The following is a 26,114-nucleotide window of genomic DNA, read 5'->3' as shown; positions in this document are numbered from 1 at the left end:
GTATGCGAATATTCAAGCTCGATAGAAAAATTACAAATTGAGTTTAGTATAAAGTTTGAATTTAATTCCAGTCTTCAATGATTAATTTTTTATCATTTACAGTAAATATTTTACCATTATAAGCGTTCGTTTGATAGTACGAAAAGCTTGGATATTTTGTTATCGTTCAAAGGGACACAGAGTTCTCCCACGCGATACACACCTAATAGAATCTGAAGCTTGGGAGGACACGAGGGCAGCTTGTACGTCGTAAAATGATGCGTCGAGGCTTTATATTTTATAGTTCGAGTGGATGTCCGTTTGTGTACTATACGTGAGATTGAAGGGAGTAGGATTTAAAGGGGATTGCAGCTTTATGGCTGGTATTAGGAGCGGTATCTAAAACCTTGCACGATGACTTTACTACCTCCGAGTACGTGCGTGCAGCTAATTTTACACTAATTTCCCACCACGTATAAACCTGCTCTCCTGCTACCGTTTAATAAGTAATATATCCCCCATCTTGCACAAATATATCAGGAATATATTGCACTATAAAAGATCATTTTTATTATCAATCCTGAAGTGATCACTTATATCATTTGCCATTAAAAAATGGCATCGAAGAATTCATAAAAATTGTCAATTTACCCATTAAAAATTCGTTTGTTTCGCGTATTACTATTACGAACAAAATGTCGTTTTTTATTTTAGATCAAAGGAGAAAAATGCTGCTATAAGGAATAACATTTATCATTTCATCCAAAGTCGATAGAACGTAACGAAAAAAATATATTTGTATCTTGAAATGTTGAAGAATATACAGGGTGTTCGGCCACACCTGGGAAAAATTTTAATAGAGGATTCTAGAAGCCAAAATAAGACGAAAATCAAGAATACCAATTTGTTGATGGAGGCTTCGTTAAAAAGTTATTAACAACTAAATTCAAAAATTTCAAATCGTTCTGGAAAAATTATTTTCAGTTGCAGGGGTCAATTGCAATCATTTTTGGTCAATAGACATACCCTCGAAATCCTATGCAGTTTCGAGAAAAAAATTCGAGTAGGTGGTGAAATTTTCGGCGAAATTAAAAATTTTTAATTCGTTCTAAAAAAATTACTATCGGTTGCGGGGGTCAATTACAATCATTTTTGGTCATTACACATACCCCCGAAATCCTACGGACTTCCGAGAAAAAAATTCCTTACCGAAAATCCAACGTGAGGCCAGAAATGCTTCCTCGAAATTTCATGCGAATCTTTAAAATGCCATAACTCCTGAACGGATTGGACGATTTTAATGTTTAAAAAAGCAAACTACGCGTATTTTGATGGAGAATATGTACAAATCGCAAAAATATTCGAAAAGTTGGTCCTTAACCCCGCGAAATGAGATAAACCCCATAAAAATGGTCCAATTTTCAAACAGCCATAACTCTTACAATTGTGAATATATTTCAATGAAACTTTTTTCGGAAGTAGTGCTCATGGGTACCTACAAAAAAGTATTAGACAACTTTTGTGTAGGGCGTCAAACAAAATTACTAAAAATGAAAAAGGAATTTTTAAGAAAAATCGACAGGGAGTAGATGCCTAAATTTTTCGATGAAAAAAAAAAATTTCAAATCGTTCTAAAAAAATTATTTTCAGGGGTCAATTACAATCATTTTTGGTGAATAGACATACCCTCGAAATCCTAACCATTTTCGAGAAAAAAATTCAGTACGGGCGAAACTTTAAACGTTAATAACTTTTTAACGAAGCCTCGATCAACAAATTGGTATTCTTGATTTTCTTCTTATTTTGGCCTCTAGAATCCCCCATTAAAATTTTCCCAGGAGTGGCCGAACACTCTATATATGAAAAATGGCGAAAATTTTTCATCAAGGTATTCTGTTGTAAAAAAATTGCCAAAGATCACCTCTCGTTTTGCCATTTTACATGGAGCTCTCCCCTTAACGTTTCTCCCTAATTGTAAGGGATAGAAAGGTTCAATTAACGAATCACGTTAATTTGAAGAATCGTTACAGTAGCCGGGAAGGACGGCGCGAATCGTTATCGGGGCAGAAGCCGGAGCATGAAATCACTGATTGCGGTGCCGTCGTTATCGCGGCCCCCGTGGCAAAGAACATCCTCGTCGACGGGGCACGCGGCCGTCGTGGAACCTGGGGAATAATAACAATGGGCCGCGGGCCACGCGGAGTCAATGCGGAGCAGCTGCGATCCGCGTAATGAAAGTATGATTGATGATCGGGCCGACGCGCGTCATTAGCTCGACACGAAGAAGCGCGACGAGGAGGATGCACACGCTCGACGTTGCAGTCCGACGTCGCCACGGAACGTGTTCTGAATTAGCGGCAGCGACGCTTAATATAATTCGAACGAGTTTCGCCGTTCTCGCTCTCTCTCCTCCTGGTAAATGTATAATATTTCCGGATAAAAGAGTATGAGAAATGACGCAGCTCGCGCGCGGATAATTTGAATGCGACCCGGCGACTTTGACCCGAAGCTACCAGCGATTGCCCAGTCGCGACAGCGAGGAAATTGCATTTCGAAAATGGGATTGCTCGATTCACCCTCGAAATTCAACGAATTTGTCTCGACAAACACGGTAGATCGATGTGGCTGAGATCGTAGAATCGGGGGTAGGTCAGACTTTCCAAGTTTCAATCAACTCCAACAACTGAATTATTTTTTTGTTCAAAGCATTTAGAACAGAGTAAACTAATGGAGGATGAATTTTCAAATAGTTACACTGGCATATAGGAAACAATTATTAGTTTAATTAATTATGGGACTGCTTGATCCACCCTCGAAATTCAACGAATTTGTCTCGACAAACACGGTAGATCGATGTGCCTGAGATCGTAGAATCGGGGGTAGGTCAGACTTTCCAAGTTTCAATCAACTCCAACAACTGAATTATTTTTTGTTCAAAGCATTTAGAACAGAGTAAACTAATGGAGGATGAATTTTCAAATAGTTACACTGGCATATAGGAAACAATTATTAGTTTAATTAATTATGGGACTGCTCGATCCACCCTCGAAATTCAACGAATTTGTCTCGACAAACACGGTAGATCGATGCGGCTGAGATCGTAGAATCGGGGGTAGGTCAGACTTTCCAAGTTTCAATCAACTCCAACGACTGAATTATTTTTACTAAATTATTCAAAGCATTTAAAAGAGAGTAAACTAATGGAGGATGAATTTTCAAATAGTTACATTGGCATATAGAAAACAATTATTAGTTTAATTAATTATGGGACTGCTCGATCCACCCTCGAAATTCAACGAATTTGTCTCGACAAACACGGTAGATCGATGCGGCTGAGATCGTAGAATCGGGGGTAGATCAGATATTCCAAGTTTGAATCAACTCCAACGACTGAATTATTTTTTTGTTCAAAGCATTTAGAACAGAGTAAACTAATGGAGGATGAATTTTCAAATAGTTACATTGGCATATAGAAAACAATTATTAGTTTAATTAATTATGGGACTGCTCGATCCACCCTCGAAATTCAACGAATTTGTCTCGACAAACACGGTAGATCGATGTGGCTGAGATCGTAGAATCGGGGGTAGGTCAGATTTTCCAAGTTTCAATCAACTCCAACGACTGAATTATTTTTTTGTTCAACGCATTTAGAACAGAGTAAACTAATGGAGGATGAATTTTCAAATAGTTACATTGGCATATAGGAAACAATTATTAGTTTAAACTTTCGGAGGGCCTCCAATGAAGAGATTCGAATGTGTCAGATCGTAAAATATTATCTATTTTTTTAAGCCGTAAATTTAGACGCGTCGATGTACGAGCGAGAGGAATAATATAGTAATAGAATGAATTTTTTGAGCCTCCAAGTTTAACGCTGAATTAGTTTGATCAAGCATTTACACATACGAGAGATGAGTAATATAGTTAGGGTCAGACGAAGTCGCGACTGACAGCGCTAGGATGACGAATAATATAGTTAAGATCGCAGAATGGCTGTGGATATGTATTACGCGAGGATGATGGACCCTTGGGTCGCAGCTGTCATCGTCCACGTGTGGCTCGCGGAGTCTCGAAGGGACCTCTGACGCGCGGGTCACCGGAGACGTTCGACGCGGGAAATAAACGCAACGCGAACTATCGGCTAATACAAATTTAAAGTGATGGACGCCTGAGTTAAAGATCCTCCGATACGGATATGATTAATGGACGCTCGAGAACTGCTCACAGACCAAGCGCCAATAATATAAATCTAAGATCCCGCAGACTACTTCGAGCTATCCGGAACCGGGCAATATTTATCCGTCGAATCGTTTCGTAAATCTTAGTCACGTTCGAAAAATTCCATATAATTTTCGCATTACAGACTACCCTGTACGTTTTTCCATGGGTTCCCCTGGTCTAAATAGAGAGAGTCTCGCCTCGAGAGCGAGGCTGCGCGAGAGCATCGGTTTCGTTGGTCCACCAGGGACCGTGAGTATTCGAAAGACACATTTATCTCGCTTCCGTTGGAACAAAATCTGCCCTGGGGCCTAATGCTTCGGCTATTAAGCTTTAATGGACTGCTGATCGTCGACGGGATGGGGGAAGGGCCGCCGGCGGGACGCGGTCTCGGAGGAATTGGAAAAATGGCCGGGAACGAGGAGGGCTCGGGAAAAGTCCGTGTAGCCCTCGCGAATTTTTCTCCGTGGCTCGACCATCGCCACGGAAACGCCGCTGGCCGCAGGGGCCTCCGCGAGATTCTCACGTACCGCCATCGATTTCAATCGGTAGCCAAAGCCCGAGAAACCACCGACGGAGTCGAAGGTGGGCGGACCTCTCGGATACCGCGATCAGGATTGACTCGGGATGACAATCCGACGTACACGGGTTTCCACTTTACTCTCGACGACATTTCGACTCGTTAGCTACCCCTGTTCGTGACATTACCCCGTAAACGCACGCTGGATCGTTCACGAAGACGATTCGTTACAGTCGCGATCGATGTAATCTTGGTGATCCGAGGTCTCATTTTTAAGGGGCTGGGCAATTGCTTGCGAGATATAGTTAAAAGCTCCTTGCCCAAGTATGAAATATAATCTGCTGAATTTGCAAAAAATATTGCTTAGTAACTTTCACGATTCTTCGAATTTGCTAAACTATGAATTTACGTAACAAAATTGTATCGAATTTCCGCACGAAAAAGGTTCAATAATTCAGCACAGCGTCTGACCATATCGCGACATTTCTACTTAAAATTGACTTGTCACGCTTATAAATTATTAACGTTGACAGAGACGAATTTTACCCGAGCATAGGGTGATTCCTTGTGCAAAAGTGCACCGAACATGTAGAATAAAATTTTTTGCAGGAGCCTTCGTTTTCAAGATAATCGATCTCGAAGTTGCGTCTGGCCATTATCCGATATTTCTACTTCCCTTTACCCCGAATGGTATTATCCACTTTCCATCGATCTTACCGTACTTTAACTATTATAATTGACTAAAATAAATAATTCTACGATCACCAATCCCTCTAGAGTACATTTGGTATACAATTTTTGAGGATAAATTCGAGATTCCCCGGGGAAAAAGCTTTTCGCGGACAGTTTCTTCATAGCAAGCAGCCCGTAATTCGCACGAGGGAGCCAATCGTAAAAATACGAGCCAGTTTCGACCCGTTTAACCGGACCAGGTGCCAGGAAACAAAGAAAGGCCGAAAAAGACACCGTCTCGTGTCGAAGAAGGAGGCAAGAGGCATGTTGGCTGCTCGTAAAACTCGGTCTGATCACCGCTACCAATTATCCCGCCGTTATCCGAACGTTATCCGGGACGTTATCCACCTCTGCTCACCCTGGGCCTTCACGAAACAGCCCTCCCGCCATCATCCGAATCACAAGCGAACCCTTGAACCCCAGAGAGCGACGTTACTTCCAACCCCCGATCCGGCTAGGTAACCGTTGTTGTCGCCTTTTACTGCAAACGAAGTGATTCCCTCCTCGTAAACGCGACGTCTTTACAGATTACACGGCCCGGAAACCGGGGGGTCGGTGTTTTTCTTCCCTTCTGTTTGCTTTTTTCGGCGGCTCGAACGTCGTCGAAGATGGCTGCGGGGGCGTCGCGTTAAATTGGTCGGCGTCGGTTCGGCCGTATCGCGATACAGCGACCCTCGTTTTATTTGGATAAATATTTTCCGTCGTGGGGAACGTTCTTCAAAGCCACCGTATTCTCGCGTCGTCCAATTAATCGTGAACGCATTCTTGAAGATCACTTTGGATAATATAGATTCTACGAGGAACCGTGAATAATTCAATTCTGAATTTAACATCGACGATGTACGGAATTTTACCATTAATATGAAAACGATTTAGTCTACTTTTTCGTATTAATTTCTGTTAGCTTTTATTCAACGGGAATTTTCTGTTCTCTAACGATTTCTCTCCCCATTTCTCAACGTCGGTATCGCTGGTTCGATATTACGAACGCAGGAAATTGATAACAGGACAGAAAAGATTGGAGAACAGCTATAAACGAATCAACGGGGACGATTGACTCGCGCCAAGGGAACAAAACCAGCAACGCCTTAATAAGGTTCAGACGGTTAGTTTATTAATAAATGATCAAGGTGGATGCGGCACTTGGAGACGCGGAGGACTTCCGAGCACCCGTTACATAAATTGCACGGGCAACACGTCGCGGTCAATTTTTTCTCGAATTAACGGGCGACGTGATTGCCAGTTTTCCAGAATTCGATACTTCTAATCAACGCTAACATCGACGATAAGTTCTAAAATTATAAAGAGTACACGATCATCGAACTAAATAAAAAGATTTAACTAGAAAAGAAATAGAAACAAACATTCTTACAATGTTCCAGAGCAACGGAAGATATTATCGATATGGTGAAACAATTTTTTCTAATAATAGAAAGTAAGTTTAAAATTATTTAAAACAAAAAGACAACAGAAGAAACATCGTTATAATCGTATGAATGTTATAAAGTTTAAAGTGATTAATATAAAATTCGTATAATAAAGTCGTTCCATAAAATCTATCAGAGTTTACGTTCCTTCGAACGTACACCTAAAACAAAAACGTTCTCGGAGAAACTTAGCTTAATTAAGACATTGGTCGATTCGACGAGCACTTGTATGCATAGAGGACGCTAAATTCCTTCGTTTCGGCGCATCGATCTACGTCAAACGATAAGGACCGTGTGTGTAATCCTCGTGATAAGCCGGATAAACGTATCCGTGATGCATGCCCGGCACAGGTGACATGAAATTATACGCGTCTTCGGCGGTGTATGTGTGTGTGTAAGGATCTGTTGACAGAATGGGGCTCGTCTTACCGGCTCGATTGCTCTGGTCGATCATTGGCTGGACGATTCTACGCCTCGCGTTGATGAACCTGAAACAGACAAAGATCTAACATTAAAACAAACCCCAATCATTAAAGGTTCTCCTGTTCTATTCTCTCTCTTTTAGAAAAACTTGACTTCATACGTCTGAAGTTTCGTATAAATATTCAAAAATAATTTCTTCAAAGCATACTCGAGCGCCTTAAAATTCAAGGTCGCAGGAACGTAACAAGTACTCGTAAGATGCAGATCCGCAAGCTGTGTTTAACAACGCGTACGTTTTAAACGTTCCGACCTCGTTCGACCCATCATCTTCATCTTAATTAGAACGAGCACGCGTTGCTCTATACTTTGCTCCATTTTTTCTAGCCTCGAACGAAGCGATGTTCCGACTAATTATCACCGAAGAAGACGTAAGCGAAAGGAGGGTAAGGAGCGTTTAAAACGCACGCATATTCAAGCGGACGTTCGCGCGTCGGGCGCCATTATTTCTCAATTCGGCTCGCGAGGATAGAGCGCTCGTTTCGAGGAGAAAAATTGCACAGTGAAAGAGTTAATATCGCGAGACGATCTTAATGTGGAATCGCTAATTTACCGCCAGGGCGTTTCAAGGGCCCTGCGTCTCTAGCGAGGAATCTATTCGGTTAATCAGAGATAACGATTCCAGTCAGGTAGCCAGACGTATTCATGACTCATTATGTAGATCACTGGATCACGGGTAGCGGGCATTAGGCGATCGACGCGATAAGGTCGAAAGCTCGGTCAGAATGCGCGTACGTACGTCGAATGTATCGTTCATCTCAATTTGGCTGGTCGGGGCGGCACCGTCGATATTTCATCGGCGTAAGGTCCGTAATTGTCGGACGTAATTTCCGGCCGAATCGTGTATGTTAATTTGACGAAGTGGCCGGAGCGAAATGCACGACCGAAAGAGGACTACAGGTGCGCGGGAACTACGACGAATCGAACTTCGGCTCTATCGATCACCTACCCCTCGTTCCTCCGATCGACACCTTTACTACTCCCTCCTGACCGTTTCAAATATTTTCTCCGCTACAGAATTATTATTACGAAGTGGAGAATCGTAGGAGACAGGCTTGGACGATAAAATAAATTTCCAAGCGCTAAATGGCGATTAATCGCGTTTAATATTACGTGACAAACGTGAAACGTTGAGTGGAAGAGCGGAAAATATTTCAGTCGCGAGCTACGAGTTGTATCTCCGCTGGTCTGACCCATCGTGGGTCTATTCTACTGGGAAAATTAATATGGAATATATGATGAGACCAATCTGATAGCTCTTGCTTGTGGTTTGGTATTATTAAGATGCGATTGTTAATATTTCTTTGGAATAAGATTTTTAAAAATTCCAAAATTACGTGGCGTCGTAGGGGGTGAATTTAATTTAGAAGCTTCATTAACTATACTATTTTCAATTACAATCTGATATCTCTCACTTGTCGTTTATATTATTAAGACGTGCCTGTTAGTATTTTTGTAGAATAAGATTTTTAAAAATTACAAAATTACGTGGCGTTGAAGGGGGTGAATTTTTTTTTAAATTCACCGAGCAAATCTAATTCTTATTGATCTATTTTGCTGCACTCATTATTTGAATGCTCCTACCTATACAGTAAATTAATATTTCTCTAGACTCGAGTCTCCCGCATATTAAATTCGAAGCGTCTCCGTTTCAGCGTAAAAATTGTTCGCCGAGGCGGCCGCAGGGCGCAAGCTCGTCTCCCCCAACCTCCAACCACGGAAACCCGAGTACGACGCGACCTATTATCTAGCTAACAACGAATAAAAAGGGGGCGGCGTGTTGTCGGAAGAAGCTGGAGAGAGACGAAGCAAGAAGCAAGGCATCCTCGATACGTCATTAGCCACGGTGAAGGAGCTTCCGTGCGAGCGCTTTCCAAACAATAGATCTGCGGTCTATTTCGAGGCTGCCAGAGGTCCAAAGGAGGGCTTGCCGCGCGGAGGCGATCGCAGGGGGGGTGGAAAGGGAACCGAAGGAGAAGCCGGAGGGCGCGCGGGAGAAAGGAAGACGGGCGAAACGGCGTACGTCAGCCGACGTCAGCGTCGCGGCGCCCTAATGGGCGCAGACGCCGGAAGTGATTGGGTTTCTGCTCGACTGACTCGAGAGCACACCCCCTTCTCGTCCTGGAAAACCATGGTTCCGTGACGGCGAGGAGAGGGCGCAGCTGCACGGCCCCTTCTCTTGTTTCGCGGCGCATCTTTCTTGCTTGGTATTACGCCTGGTCGACTCCCGGGGATCCAGTCTTATGAATAATGATTATTAAAGTCTCCGTTGGAGGACTGTCGGTCGCGATCGACTGGACCGAACGGGCTAAGGGGGTCCAGGACGTCCGACGAGGGACTTCGCGTTCGATTAACGCGTCGCGAGTATCGATATCGATGGTAATGCGGGGGCGGCGATACGGGGGATGGGGAAGTCGAAGCGTCGTTGCCGGCTCCAATAGGATCCTGCATTTTGATGGCAACTGTTTCGACGATTATACGTAATTCTTTTAACGCGTTCACTGTTGAACTTCTCAAATTGTCCGTGGGAATACTTTGTTTTTGGTTGGTTGGAAATTATCCACAATTTCTCATAGAATTTATGTTTACAGTCAACTTTAGATTTTCTTTGATTTTAGTAATCTGGTACACGAATATATTTAATCAATTTTGAGATCTCATTCCTTGGACTATCCAGTGATTTCTTTAATTTAATATTGAATATTTGCTTACGTGTAGATATAAATCGTCCAAATTTATAGCAGCACATTAACACGTTGACCAAAGCTGTGATTTTAATACTCAAGTTTGAATTTAGACCAACAACGAACACGGGGGAGCTTCGACACCGATCAATTTCGTGATCCCGAAGCTCGAAAACGCTTCTGCTTTTAAAACACAAATATCGTGCCACAGAGGACAGTAAATTTCGGATTCTACGGCCACCGACCGCCTAGAACAGAGCCACCGTCACCCAGAAACGAGTGGAACGAGTACATAAGCGACAAGAGGATCGGCAACACACAGGCTTCCTTCAAAGTCAAGGCCTCGGCTATCGTTGGATGAAAGAGTATCCCTGCTTGTATAAACCGAGGGCCCCTTCCCAGCCCCCAAATACTCCTAAACGCCTCTGGTTCCCCTTTGGCGGCGTAGGCAGCGTGTCACAGCCAGCTGACTACCGTCGCCCGCCCCCGTGCCGCCCTCCTGGCAACCACCCCCGTGGCTGAAATATCGCCCGAACAATGGCGCGCAGCCCCTGGCCAAAGGAGAAGAGGGACGCTTACAGAGGGGGAGGGAGACGGAAACAGAAGCAGCGGCAACTGCCCCCAATCTTTCCTCTCTTTTCTACGGTGGCCGAGCCGGGAAACCGACAAAAATATCTTCCCCGTTCGGGGGAAACTTAACCTGGACGCACCGGAAAACGGAATAAAATTTTACTGTCGTGGCAGCGGCTGGCGAACCTCGATTTTGTGAAACTCACGATCATTGCACCGTGTCACAGATTCTCAAATTTCCTTTTCCCGATAATCGATCTAGATTCCCCTCATTAATTTACGTTTACTTTCTCCCGCGACCATGATACACCCACGAAGAAATCGATTTTACGATCGCAGTAAAAGAGAGGCTACCGAACGACCCGCAATTAAACAAACCACTATGGACGCTACACGGTCTCTCAGGTGCCCTCTTCCTCCCCCTCTCTGGAAGACGTATGAGTAGTGTTCCGATCATAAATTTCGATCGAGAGGCCGGGAGAAAAAAGAAATCGACGATTGAACGCTCTATTTTCGCGGGACTGGCGATGTCGACGAGCTTTTTACGGCATTATTATCGCCGCGCTATCGTAACGGCCCACTAAAATTATCGGTTTACGATGTAACGAGGCATCCTAACTCCTCGCAGCTCTTCTGCCCCTTTCGTCGCGTAGGGACGAAGCATATTGTTGCGCAGTGGCCGCCCCTGGATGACAAAACACTTTTTACCGAGCCCTCGTCCCGCTTTCAGGATTTTAATGCAGTTTTGATTATGAGCCCCGTACAGGGGGGGTACATCTCGGTTTCGCGGCGTGAAACAAACCTGCCAGAAACGCGCCCCGTCACGCAGAGGGGTTGAAAAGCTAGGCCCTCGTCGCCTCGTCATCGCTTCGGGATCCGAATTTGAATTTTTCATGGAACGCTCTCTCTGCACTACGAAGACGATTTAATAAACGAGTTTAACGAACCCACCCCCTCTTTCTGGAGCCACCATGTTTGCGGAAATAAAAAGAATCTAATCGTTGGGATATTTCTTTCAGTTTAGTTTGATGATGGAAATGGTGGACCAGTGAAAGATTTGCAGTGGATGACGTGTTAAATAAAATAAAAAAAATCTAACTTATATATGCACTCAGCGTTATTATCACGTGTGAATCGTTCGGATATTTTTTTCAGTTTAGTTTCTGAAGCCTCGAAATGGCAAAATGGTGGGCTTTTCGCCTCTGGAAGCATCCTGCACGGTTCTGCAAATTTTTATCTTGATTATTTGGAAGATTTGCAGTGGATCGTGGCGTATTAACCCCACTTACCGCGGTCACGGTGTCGCTCGAGAGGACAGGACCGGAAACGTTCAGGCTCGATTGACAAATCGCTGATGCTCGGGCGGCCGGGTTCGAAGCTCGTCGTTACTTTTTATGGCCAGAGGGGGAGGCAAGAACATATGACACGCTTCTGCCGCGAAAAAAAGGCATAAAAGCCGGAGTTACGAGAGGGTGTCTCCCGCATGACCTTCCGGCGCCGTGACGAAATTTAGTGCGCTACCGGAGCGCATACATGAATAATGCTTGAATTTGCTTATACGCCGCGTGGATTCGATTTATACAGTTTCGGAGATGCTTCGCGTCGACTGTGTATCGAGAAGCTCAAAAGGAACTCGAATACTCGTCGACTGGATGCATTTCGAACTGTTCGTATTAAAAATTTTGCTTTTTATCGAGCAACGAATAGTACATGGACTCTCGTGAAAAGGAAAAATACGATCCACGAGCGTCCGTGATTCGATCCAGCGATCGCGAGTCGGTGGTGCTCGTTTCCCGCGCGGCCAGAAACACCAGTAACGATGATTACTGTCGCGCTGGCAACATTTACTCTCCGTCGGCGCTCGCAATTATCGAAGAGCTTCCATTAGTTAACTGCAGTCGATACGCGCGGTGCACCGGGGTCCCCGCATCAAAACATCATTACTGCACGTACACGGGAAACGCGCGAGTCAGGGAACCGCGCGCGTCGGTATTGGTAATCAATTTCGCCAGTGTAGAGAGAACCGCGGGCTAATGCGACGCGAACGGCGAGCTTTCGCATTAGCGAGGATCGAAGAGCCGTCCCCGTGATCATTGCCCATTACAGAACGAATCGAATCGGGGATCGGGACGATACACCCAGCGCAAACGTGTCGCTCGCCTGTCTTGCGATCTTCAATCCGATGATCCGGGTCAAGATCTACCGTGACAATTTTACGCAGCCTGTTTTGGTACGTGTGTTCAATACTGGGCACAGGATATGCAAAGATAGTGTATGCAAGTTGTAGCCACCTCTGTAGATCGATTCTTAATCACAAACTCAACTGATTCGGCTGAAGTCTACACAATGTTCGATTGTTCCTCGTTTTATCTAACTCTTTGACTGTTATTCTTATCAATTCTCAAGTTGAAATAATTTTATTGAACATTTTCAAGGATCTATAGTAATGTAACAAACTTCTATTTAGGTTTCACTCCTTTATCTATTTCCTAGAAACATGTATAAAGTGTGTACAATGTTAGATTACTCCTTGTTTTATTTAACTCTTTGATTGTCATCCATATCAATTCCCAAGTTGAAATGCTAATACGTAGTCTAGTATAAAATTTTAAAGTTCTAACCTGGCAGTCAAAGTGTCAACACATTAACGACGGGTCATTTTTATTAAAACTTTCCCATACGGTGATTTTAATGACACAGAATTCCTTCAACATGTGTGTACTAAAAATGTGATAAACGTCTGTGTAATTAATATATATCATTGAAATTTTCAGGACTTACATGCGGATATTAAATTTTTTTCCTGCGTTAAAATTACTAGAAAGCACACGCTTGTCGTAAAACGAGAATACTCGTTTACCGGTCGGTAATGTGTTAACAAGGTACAGAGAAACCTAATATACCCAGGAAGACGTCTTTCCTCTTAAATTCTTCGCCTCATCAGCATCGACAAGGACAGAAGAAACGATTCGATTCCCCCCGAGCGATGGAGTCATAAAGGGACGCTTCCGCGTCGAGTTTTTACGCCGCGTTCCGAATCGTCTTTCGAGGACGATTTTGTTGCAGGACTCTCTCCGCGCGAACCCAACGCCGAGGACACGGTCGGGGTTATAAATCCAGACGCTCATAAGCCAGCGATGGCCATCGTTGCATTTACGATCGATAAAATCATTTTATCCGAATATAATGCACGATTCGCGCGCCCGTTCCTCCTCTTTATTTTTCTCTTTCAACGATCCTCTTCTCCCTCGTTCCAGGTTGTTTCTCGTCCCTTTCCGGCCGGTTTTCGATCGCGATCTCATTGTAATGTATTCGATCGGCTCGCCACGCCGGGACCCCGAATCTTCCGTGCCCCCCTCCTCCTCCCACCACACACCACATTTCGGTTCTCCCTCCGTTCTCCTCGTGCTACTCCCGCGATACATAATTCCAGTTCGACAAATTCAATGAGCATTGTAGGCCGTGAGCATCCTTCCAGCGTGTAATCGGGTTTCCGGACGGCGGTGCTGGCAAAATCGCGGGCCAACGACGCCCCCGCGCGTCCACGAATTTAGGGGTTGGAACGGCCGGCCCGGCCACGTCGAAAATTTGTATCCGCGCTGCACCCCCGGCGTCGATTCTATCGATACTTTACGATCTGTTTAGCCGCGACGCCCGGATATTGAAAAACTTGCCTGCAGCTTTTCCCTGCGTGTTTACCTTTTTGCTTCCAACCACCAGAACTCCTATCGCGGCGGGGAAATTTAGACGTTTTTGGCGACACTTGTCTGATTTTACTGAACATGCAAAATACAGCTCCAGCTGTCCCAGAGCACACGGATACATGGAACTCGACGGAACAGTCACATTTCTGGCTTAGGACCGACATCACTCGCGTTCGTCGTTCGGATTAACGCGTTGGCTGTCGGATCAATATCCGTGAAATTTTTTACGAGGCCAAAATTTCGTTTTCAGAGAGTCCAGAACCACTACGCAAACTACAGATATATTTTGCCCCCCCCATCTTGAAAGTTTCAACCCCATAAATACCAAGCAAACTTGTGGTCCAAGATTGCTGGCCAAACAAGAGCGAACCGATTGCAATCTTTCGAGTCGATGAAGACCTAAAGAAAAAAATTCTCGAGGCACAGAGTCGAGGACCCGACCGTTAGAAAAGAGTTGCAATGGACACCCTGCCGGTGGGGAGCGTCGAGGAAAAATAAAAAAAAACGCGTTGCTCGGTTCGCGGGGAATTTTCTCGTGGCTGGAGGGTCGTCCGTATAAGCGCAACGGACGCGAGCTGCGCGGCGATCGCGCGTATCGGATACGCGTAGACAGGTTATGTGTGTCAACAAAGCGATTTAACACGCGACGTGTCACTGATAGCTCCCGCCGCAGCCGCACGGCTGCGTCGCATCGACGTGGCCCCGGCTCGACGTGTGCAGCTCGGCTGCGTTTAATCTATGGCCCCGACGCAACGGTTTTTCGGAAAATTCCTACCTCCGTGGCAGAGTACGCTGCCCCATACCCCTCCTCCCGCGTCGACCCCTCTCTGGAATTTATATAATTGTTTTGCCGGGGTCGTCACTAAATCGTGTTCCCGAGGCGCGATAGCGCCGGCGCGTCGTTTCGCGCTGATGTTGATGGGCGGTTCGACGATCCCGCCAATAAAGGGATCCCTGGAAAACGTTCAACGTCCGATGCAGCTCGGGTTCCAACTATTTTCACGACTTCCGTCGGCTTTTCCGCGGGTTTTCCATCGCCTTGCCCTCCCCCAGGAATGTACCGCTCATTTCGACAGCTTGACTCGGTGCAATATAAGCAGGAGGAGCTAAGAACTCTATGGGATTGTTATTTCGCGTAAACAATAGTAAGAATAGAATAAATAGATAATTAGAAACTAGTGTATCGTACAAATTATGACACCAACATATCACCTCCCCCAACGATCTTCTCCAAACAAAACTATTTTTACAGCTCATTTAACTCCCCAGATTAGGATCCATGATATTCTAACAATTTGAGAAGACGTTTTCGTGACTCGAAGAAACATTGTCTGCAAAAGCCACGGAGTCGCGCTAATAAAGAGAAACGCGGGGGCGTCGATTACGACTAGTCAACTAATTCGAGTGGACCCGGAGATCTGCGCAACGTTGTCGTAATGGAGTCGTGCACGGACATCGAGCGACGTTACCGCCATTCGGAGCCCCTTGCGAGCAGCTCTGGCTCGCGAGGGCAAGTTATTGGGTCCACAGCTGTCGCAACCCTCCCCCGTTATGGGGTAGTGGGTACTCCGGCCGATTGTCACCGGCTACCTCGTCGTCGGGGTCAGACTCATCTCGTCGTCGGGTCGAGGGTTGATACCCGGTTCTCTCCGTACCTAACACCCTCTTCGTCTACTTTCCTCCCCCTTCCAAGGCACACCGTCTACCCTCCCCCCCTTATAGCCTGATTTTCACCCCATCTCCGTCGGCAGCGACGGAGGCGTCAGCTTGTAACAGTCTCTTAAACTCCGGGCACCGGGGCCACTATATGTACCAACTGCTGACGCCGTTATAAACTGCCGACCTACCAACCCACCCCCGTCACCCTTAGCCATAGGGAATCGCGGGACCAGACGCAACGCGTCGACGAACCGGGAAAGTAACGATCCCTCTCCGCCCCCCCTTGGAAATTCGCGCGAACGCTAACGGGCCTTTCGACGTCTGGAAAGAGGCGTCTGTGTCCGGAAGACGCCTGGGAACGTCGAGGCCGACTTCATTTTCCGCAGCCCGGTGAAATACAAGGACGTTCTCGAGAGGGGGACCCAGGGCGTATTATGGCGATCGATGCCGACGCGATCGCGCCAAGATCCCTGCTCAAATGACTCATTCGAGGAAGCCTGCGACTCGAAAAATGATTTCGCGACGATCTCTGATGGTTAAATTCGCGATCCGGTATTTAGTTCACACGATACGACAGTTTCTGCAATTTTTAACACCTTCTTTACCTCGAGCAAATTGTGAGTGCCTAGAGCTGGAGGCAGAAATTTTCTAGCCTCTATGTTTGAAAAGCATTTTTGTCAAACGCGTTGCATCGATCGAAACAAATGGAAGGCAGATGTAGCCACGTTGAAAGAAGATTTCCAGCCTCAAACTGTCTTATTCCTACTAGAATAGTTATTTTAATTCGATCGATAAGTTATTAACGTAGGAATTATTTTCAGTAAATCCCTCGTAGATGGGTATCGAGATACGAATGAGAGAGATCTTACAACTCACGGAAACATTCCTCAGCTAAACCAATTAATAAACATTCACATTCACACGTCCATTCTTAAATTAATCGAACGGGGCCAGGTTCTTTCCGTCCGACCAGACGTTGACTCGTACCACTCGTTTTAGGGCCACGTGGCGGCAGTAAAGCACCGACGCCACTAAGCACGCCGTTCCCGACGCAAATGCGGTTGTTTAGTCTTCCAAAAACGCGGCTAGCGGCCATCCATCCCCCGCGGTGGCCCGAGGAAAAGGCCCGTTACTCCCGGATCTCGGCGATCTCTGGTGTTTTACTTGGAGTAACCGCTTTTTATTCAGATTTCACGGAAGGAATAAACAGTCTGGCCCGAGAGAGAGAGCCTCGCCCGTTGGAGCAGATAAGGGGTCGTTTAGATTGACCGCTCGTCCTCGGGATGGCCCTAAAGCGTCCCGTTTACCATCTCCGCGCCATGAAATCTTTTCCCTACATCTCCGCCCGCCACGTGGAAGCGTTACATATCCGGGGCTACGCGCGTTTCTCATCCCGACGGTTCCTCCTACGGGGGCTTCACTGTTCGCGACGCGGCTACCATTCCAGGCACGATTTCCATCGTCGAAGATTTAGGTGTCACCGTTGCAGATGCAAGGAAAACGGTCCCCGAAATTTGCGTGCAATTTTCTGCCTTTGTACGGACTCATCCGCACACCTCAAACCTCGAGTCACTTTAACACTTTAGGAACAAGTCTTCGAGTATTTTTTTACCCAAAGCATTATTATTTCTTCAAGAACGTTTATCGTTTCCCATTGTTCCTAATGAAACGATACACGTTAGTAATTACTGTGTATACAGGAGCCCGGGGCAGCTTAGATGCTAAGAAATAGACCAGTCGAGGAGCGAGACTCGAGCATTCGCGAGAGAGACGAGTTGAAAGTAGCCATCTACTGGCGAGAGCAGGAAGTTTCGCCTCGATTAATCGGAAAGACGCGTCGTAGGAAGATTTTGAGCGAAGTACGAGCGGCAAAAGAGAATGTTGGGATCGAAATTTTTATCCGCGAGAAATAGAATACGCGAGTGGTTTATGGGTTTACGCCGCGGGAGGATTCACGTGGTCCGGGGCGGCATTTTTTATATTCCTACGGTCTTTTCTCTCGTTTCTCCGCGGCGCGCCGTAGGGGCTCGCCGTGTGCGCGGAATTTGAATCCTCTTGTAATAAAATCCGGGCTTTATGCGACGGCCGGTGCCCCGCGCGCTCGTGCAGCCCGCGCGTTTACCTACGAAAAGGTGAAATGTATACAGGTACGTTCCGCCTATACAGACCGTGTCGCTGATCAGGTATAAAGCGTGACCGCCGCGTCCCGCGCGGACGATGTAAATAATACCACGAAATTGCTACCAGCCTCCGCCCTTTTTTTACTCTCTTTGCCCTCTGCTCTCCTCTGCTCGCGTTCCTTCTTTTTTTTCCTCCACCGTTTCTCGCTCTCGAAACGAGAACGCGACTCTCGATACTCGTCCAAACTCCAAACATCTTCAACACCATTCGGTTAAAAAAACATGCAGAATTTACTATACTTCTTGCAATCGTGCGCTTTCAATCGTTTACGAATAGAATATACAGAGATTATGAAGATTTCAAACAACTCAAAGTATACATGAAACTTCCCATTTTGACACACGACGTACTTTAATAATCAAACAATGTTAGATACTGGTCTTTGATCATAAATTTATTAGTTCCACCGTTCTCATCCTTAGAGAGAATGTTCGTATGAACTTTTGTTATTATTTTCTCGTATAGAATCCATTGTATATGTCGAGCAAACGAGAAGCTACTTTCCCTACGTAATTTAAAGCTGAATGAACATACAATTTTCTCAGTAACGAATTTCCAACAGTTTTCCTTGGAGGACGTCGGTACGTTCGCGACGCTCGCAGCGAAAAGACTCGAAGGGCGCCAAAGGGGGGCGGGGGGCAGAGGCGGGGAAACGGGGGACCGGTGCAGTCCTGCGAGTCCTCCGGTAATTTGTAATTCGCAGGTGGGAAGCGGAGAGATGCGAGATACCGGGAAGATTTAGTGGAGAGGAGCACGGCGAACGAGCAGACACGCCGTGGCTTGTCGAGGGGTTTTTGCAAACGATGTACCGATGTCGTGCGTGACTTTAACGAGATGACGTTCAGAATCCGACGCGCGGAATTTTTCTGCCGCTCGTTTTCCGGACCCGACGCGCGCGCAGAAAAAACCCCCGCGACATCCGATATTCTTGCGCGCGGAAACTTTTTTCCCCCGATCTAAGTTACTGGTCGAGATAGCGACGGTACATTTAGCTTCGTAAATTTAACGCCTTAACAGCCGCGTGACTCGCCGCGCAGAAATACTACTGTGCCGCGTGTTTCGTATGGAAAACCTTTATATTTATCAAAAAAGACCAGAAATAAACTCGGAACGAACTTTCTGTGATATCTGAAACATACTGGAGGCTCGTGTCCAACATTAGCACGCGTTCTTCAAAGATTAACAAACACACAAGTACAATAACAGAATATTTTATAGTGCCTTAAAAAAAAGAAATTACAAATTTTAAACTTGAGGAATAAATCACTCCTATCCTCCGTTTAGAATTTTAAATATTGGCTCTCGAAACGCGTTCGCAGCGTCCGTCTAAAGTCAATCGATCGTCGCTGGCGATGAAATCGGATCATCTAATCTCTCGTTAAGCGTCAGTCGAGCCTGCGGGCCGGGGGTTGCACGGCTGGTGTATAATTACCCGAAACGGGGCGGGGGTCTCTAACGTTGATAGCGAAGTCGAAGTAAATCGGATTACTCGGATATCATCTGCGTAATGTATGTATGCAGGCATGTATACACGGGCCCCGTGTGCACGGGGTGGCGCGTCAGAAAGAGGAGAAACGGGGGTGGCAAGTGGTGTGTGCTTCCTCCACGCTCGAGGGAAATAAGGGTGGCTCGGGCCCGGGCAGATAAAGGGTGCACTGCACGCGCGGGAAATGCCCCGGCTACGACATGTTTTTCTAGACAATTTGTTCGGCAACATTAATCACCGGGAACGCCACGAAATACGCAGAGGGGGGCGAACCCGAGGGTCGATGCACGAAGGACGTCATGCTTCCTGTCTTTTATCCTTGCCTCCCGTGGAAGAATGCAACGTCGACTGGGGACGAATTGACGATTATTTGATTCGCGCGAGAACGACGCGTTTCCACCCCCGTCGCGACGAAACGTCATCCCCGGGTTTGATTAAAATTGTATTGTTTGGTTTGTTAGCCGCGCCATCGAGATTTTTAATCCTGCACCGACTCTCGTCTCGCGGACGGATACCGGTCGAAACTTTGCTCGGGGATGAAATTCATTTAATCGTATTTTATAGCGACACGTAGACGAGCCACGATTCTTGCTTATGTATTATTTGTAAAATAGCCAATCCAATTTCCAAAGATCCCCCAACGACAGTAATCGCTACGAGTCGAATTATTGTATCGAGCGTAAAGTCTAAACCTCGAATCGACGAAAAAGACACGGAAAGAAAGCGGGTTGGAAGCGGACGGGAAACGAGAAAAAGCAGATCCGCGGGACGGTGTGCGAAAATTGCCTTCCTTATCGAGCCAGGGCTCGTAACTCCGCATTAATCCGCGTTTATATTTTAAGCCGCGTTCGCCAAACAGCTGCCCCGTCGACTCCACCTTCGTCGTCCACCCCCGCATCCGTGCCCGGAAACTACGAGACGCGGCACACAATACCGTGAGATGATTATCTGGAAAACTAATTTCACCGACGCGCGCGCGTGTTATTGCTGTTGCTAACCCCCCCGAATGCATTGCTCTCCAGCCCACCCCCTGGTGGATACGCCAGCTCTGAAGGTGGCAGACCGGGGGTTGCTCCGTTTCGCGCGGAGAAAGAAATTATTAGTCCTGGACCAGACGGTTCTATCAAATTCCAACACGACCCTTGCACTCCATATTTCGCAACCCCCTGTGTATTATCGAGTCTAGGTTAGGTTAACAACAGCTTGTACCTGATGCTACACAATTCTTATTTTTTAAACAACCTCTGTAGATTGGATTATACATTAGGACCATTTTTACCCACGTTTGAATCTTACTATTTCACGTTTCAGTTCAAGCTTTCCTATTTGATCTCCGTTAAATTGTTTGATAAAAATTAGACGGGCATTTAATTAACTCGAACGACCAAAATTAGCAATTCCTCGAAGGTCCAAAGTTCCCAAGACTCCGTGGTCTCCGTGGAACGTCTCTATACACCAGAGCGTCACGACGCCCAGACATTTGTCTCGAGATAACAACAGAACGACCAGGTCCCCAGCAATCTCACGGAATCAGCCACCCCCGTAGTGGCCAGGTCCAATCTACTTATCGGCACTTGGAATGTATTCCGCGCGATGGCCAGCTTCCTGGCCGCCCCCTCCCGACAAATATAACGGCCGACAATTTCCTATAAGTCCGGCCGCGGCGTCCCGACGGCGAAACTTTCGACGTCGGGATTCGGCTCGGGACCAACGTGCACGCACGTACGGCGCCGGGCTATTTGTAATTTTCATTATCTCCGGGCGCAAAACGGAACATTTAGCCGTCTCGGCACGTAGGGAGTTAATAGGGGAACCGGGCCCTTGGGGGTGGTACCTTCGCCTCTCCTCTTCCAGCCGATCTTGGCCAGGTGAAGGAATCACGACTCCTGCGTTGCACGTCCACCGTAAGATCGATAGCTTCCTGTTTTGATAATTCGAACGTTCCTGATGCATGGGCTTCTTCGCGAAATATTGCGATCGGTTTCGAGGGGGGTAGCTTTGATTCTGCGGAATTTAGTGGCGTCGGGGGCCCTTGTTTCTGAATTACTGCCGGCGCGTGGGAGCCAGATCTCTGCATCGAATCTAGTCTATTGCGTTGCGAGGACGAACATTCGATAATTTCTGTTAAAACGAGTAAAAGACTTCCGAAGTTTGAAAGGAGGAGGAAAGTTCGTCAGATCGTCGGACCAATGCGTCAGCCATCGGGTGGCGCGTGACTCTTGATTCCCGTTTGTTGATTCAGCGCGCGACACCAGACGCCGTTTCTGGACGTAACAACAATTTCCTGAAATCTGACGAAATTGGCCCCCGAGGGCCGTGGGGGGGAAGAGGCGGCCTAGGACGGCCGCGTAACGGCGTTTATTGGCTGCTTTAAGGCAGTTTCTATGCGCGACACATTGTCGCTAAATAACGCGCGAGAGAGCCCCCACACTCCCCCTTCGCGTACGTGCCGTCCCACATGGTCCACGTACGTACGAGCGTGTGCGTGGGCGCGAGACAACAAAAGCTCGGGGAGCTTTCACGGGAGATACGAGTCGGCCAATATGCGGGCCAAAGCCTTTGAGATTCGACGGAGGCGATTGGAACGAAGGCGTCGATGACCAGTTTCCTCCCCCTTTTTCGATCCACGGCCAGAGTGGAGCGTCGTAAAGGGATTAGGCGAGCCTGGAGGAAGAATTGCGGAGGCTAACATTTGCATCGGGCTACCCATAAATCTAATATACTCTTAGACGTGGTTCATTTTAAAATAAATATTTTGCAGTAAGATACGTAGATAGGAATCGAGAGTAGTCGCTTGTGATTTCTTTCCTTATTAAATAGTTCTAGTAATATTAAATAATGTAGTTTGTCTCGTTAAAGTGTCCGAATCATTGGGTCCATACAGTTCAGTATTTTTCGAGAATGAAATTGACGTCGAACATCGTGACACAATTTCCTACAAAAGGGGATCCCTCAGCCCCGGATGTATTAAGAACCGGAGCATAAAGCAATTTTCTATCCATTGTTCCCCTTCGTCGACCATTATCCGAGGACGCGACGCCCAACACCTATTCCACACACGAGCGGAGACGCGTAACGGCGTGGCAGCCAAAGGGTTGAACTCCACTCGACCCCATGTTGATAGAGAGAGAGAGAGAGACTCACTGGCAGGGAGGTAATTCTCATTTGGGTGTAATCGCGCTCGCAAAACTCCATCACACTTTCCTAATAGAGCCCACGAGGGAACACGCCGACCGAATGGCTCTTCGGATGCGGCCTTCCTGCAACGCGCCAGCTTCGACGTTACGTTTCTGTCGACCTTGTGTACGCGCCTGGACGAACATTCGGGCCTGACATAACGGGGAAGAGCATCGATAATAGAGATGCCGCCCGAAAACGAGATTATTTAAACGGTGGAGATGCTCGAACAATTGGCAACTGATCGACTATTCGGATCGTGGGACTCCAAGAATAACGCATTCGAGGTTTCTGAATTATCTAGAATATTTTAACGTAGAATCTACGGGGAAGAACTGTCGCTAAAAATGTTCGTAAATGAATTATCGAACTACAGAATTGTGTAATATCTTCGAGATATTGACAGGTGACACGATTCACTGTCAATTTGAGTTTTACGATATAAATCCCCGACGAAACACAGTGACAAATTCACAATAATATTTTCGTTTATAATATTAGCAATGGTTCTTAGTTGGCGATGGAAAATTTCCAAGATGGTCGCCGTTCGAATCGAATTTCAGTTACGAGAGCCGAGAGAGCCTCGAAAATCATAATTTTTCCCTTCTCGTTCGAAAGGGGTTAAAAAGGGAAACAGGAAACGAGAAATGCAACGGCGTACGTGCCGCGCGCGCCTGGGCTTTCGTGTTTTACATATTTCTTCCCGGAGGTTCGCGTTATTTTTACGCGGTTCACGCGGAACGGCGGAGAGAAACGACGAGAGAGAAAGAGAAGGAGACGCAGGTGCGGCAGGATCGAGATTATCGGCGAGGAACCGAACCGGAAACCGGTATCCCGAGCACGAAGCTCCTTCATCACTCTACGTGAAGCGGGTTACGCCGCCATTGCTCGTACGACGCGTACGTAGCAAACATCCGCGCGCAGTTTCCGGAACGGTGCGTCCTTCTCCACCTCTTCTGCCACTTACGCCATCGCGACTCCACCATCCAACAAACACACCACCTAACCAAATCCATCCGATACGTGTCCAGCCTGATCCCTTAAACCTCCCTCTCCTACTGACATATTGCATATTTCGACGACTACTCGTCTACCACCATCCCTTCTTTTTAAGAATTGATCGTTGCAAAATACATAGCAATCTCTATTATTTATTCCATGATAAATCGTTCTTAAATCTTCTTCATAGTTGTTTACTGGAGTAAAAGTTTTGGGTTCATTCTAAAACTAAATTTAGCCCCCTTGGTTCGCCTGAATATCGCTTCGAAACATTCATTTATAATAAATGGAAGTTACTTTACGAATGAATCTAGAATCTTTATTCGTTAATCGCAAATAAAATTGGTCCAACTCTGGCAGGAGGTCGCGTGACACAATTACATACGTAACAATACCGATGTAAGATATCGATGGCTCGATTATATGTTATTATACAATAAGAGAAAGCATTTGTATCGTATAAATGATCGTCCATAGAACTTTTCCACTTACGGAATGAAGTCACCGAGTAGAACGGTCTTTCCCGAAAGGACATTGTTCAGCATCCCCTAACTCGAGAGAAGGAACACGACGAAAACGCAATCCCAATTTTCCTCCCGATGCGTTCTTCCGTGGGCCACGGAGGAGAAAAACTCCAGACGTCGCAATTACGGAACAAAGATCAGCGCGCCGGAAGGGATAACGAGCCCCAGAAAGGGGTAGTTGTGTGTAGGGTGTACGTCGCGCAAGTAAATAGGCGAATTCGGTCGGGCGTGGATGGCTTAGTTGCCGCGATGGCACACCTGTGGAGCAAATTTACGAAATGTTTACGAGCGTCTGAAGGGGCGTCCGACCCCGGCCGCGTTCCCGCCACCCCCTCAGGGTGCCCTTCGAGAGCACAATGCCGCGTCATTCGGTATTATTACATCGTCGCTATCACCATCTCGCGGAAGCAACAGGGACACACGAATCCACTCTTTCCCTATCTCTTGCGCGCTTCTTCTTTCCACGTTTTCCCTCCGCGGCAGCGTTTCAAACGATCCTCCTGCCTCCATTTTTCTGCCCAACTTCTCCTTCGACCTACCCCCTTGCGCGCCACTAGCACCGAAATTACGAGCAAGCTTTCGTTTCGACTCGTCGAGATTTATTTCCTTGAAAATTAATTTTTCAAGAAGAATTTTAGTCAGAAATCAGAAACGAATTGGGGGTACTTAAATACCAGGAGTAGTCAGGGTTAAATTTGTTCTCAAACTTGTGTCTCTGCTATTTTTATGCAATCGTTATTACCAGCCTGTGGATCTTCATGAAAATTCATATTCTAATTAATAGAATTAATAATCAACCCCTAAATATAATAATTCCTGTCTTACTTCAAGTATTTCTTACATTCTTGCACAAGTGCATTCTGTCGTTTCTCGAGAATCAAAATGTCTAGTTATTACGTACGTGAATAAAAAAGAATCTAACGTTATCACCTGGAGGATAAATAAAATGAATGGCAAGGATCGATCCTCCGAGCCCTATCATTCACGATAAAGAAATATTGATCCACCGACAATAAAAATAACAGGGACGTACAAGTTAAGCGGTTCGCCCTCGGTGATGATCGTCGGTTTCTTAAATCAATCCCTCGATCGGTATCCCCCGTTGTTATATCGTTGGCCGTTTTAGAATCCACTTTTCCACACCCTGCTAATACGTCGGCGGACGGGATCGATCGTCGTTAATCGCGTACGGTATTTATTTAGAAAGATCCGAGACGGGATAAATTGTCGGGCACGGAAACGCCTCGGCTGCCTACGGCCGCATTTTATTCGACGAAAAAACCGACGTATATATAGCTGTATCAATTACAACAGTGTATTCCCGCGCAGGGGAGATTGGCCTTCTCCCGTTCCTCTTTCCCTCCCCCTCCTCCCGCCTGGTGCCCGGGCCGCTTTTTCTCTCCCGGTCTCCTTCCACCCTGAGTTATGAATGTGCCCAATTACATCTTAAAAGCTGTGCTCCATTAATTTTCACAGCTGCTGCCGCTTAATTGGGAGCCTGGCCTGATAATAAACCCCGGAGCTTGCACCCGGGGCCCACTACTGCGTTTATGGCATACGAGCCGGGTAGAGAAAGAGCGAGAGGGAGACAGAGTTGGCGTCTTTGCAGACGATTGCATCGATCGGCCACCAGGTTTACCCTCCTCGGCCGATGTCGTTCGCTTTTACGACTCTGACCTTGATTCCCGGTGCCCCGTCACCCGGGGTAACCGCGAAATCTGGCTCCTTATCGAGGGAGAATCCACTCGTGTCCGCGTACGATCGGCGAGTC

General features: G+C 46.5%; 1 protein-coding gene across 6 annotated transcripts in view; it reads right to left on the bottom strand.

Moving 5' to 3' along the window:
* Positions 1-26,114, bottom strand: part of Hth (Meis homeobox homothorax) — a 526,461-nt gene that overhangs the window by 23,783 nt on the left and 476,564 nt on the right. For all 6 annotated transcript variants that reach the window (XM_076782345.1, XM_076782344.1, XM_076782343.1 and 3 more), the window contains one exon: positions 7,309-7,367. In XM_076782345.1, coding sequence (XP_076638460.1) covers positions 7,309-7,367 — 59 coding nt within the window. The remainder of the gene's footprint in view (positions 1-7,308; positions 7,368-26,114) is intronic.

Source organism: Colletes latitarsis, chromosome 14 (genome assembly GCF_051014445.1).
Source record: "Colletes latitarsis isolate SP2378_abdomen chromosome 14, iyColLati1, whole genome shotgun sequence".
Classification (NCBI taxonomy): Eukaryota; Metazoa; Arthropoda; class Insecta; order Hymenoptera; family Colletidae; genus Colletes; species Colletes latitarsis.
This window is presented reverse-complemented; position numbering and strand designations above follow the sequence as displayed.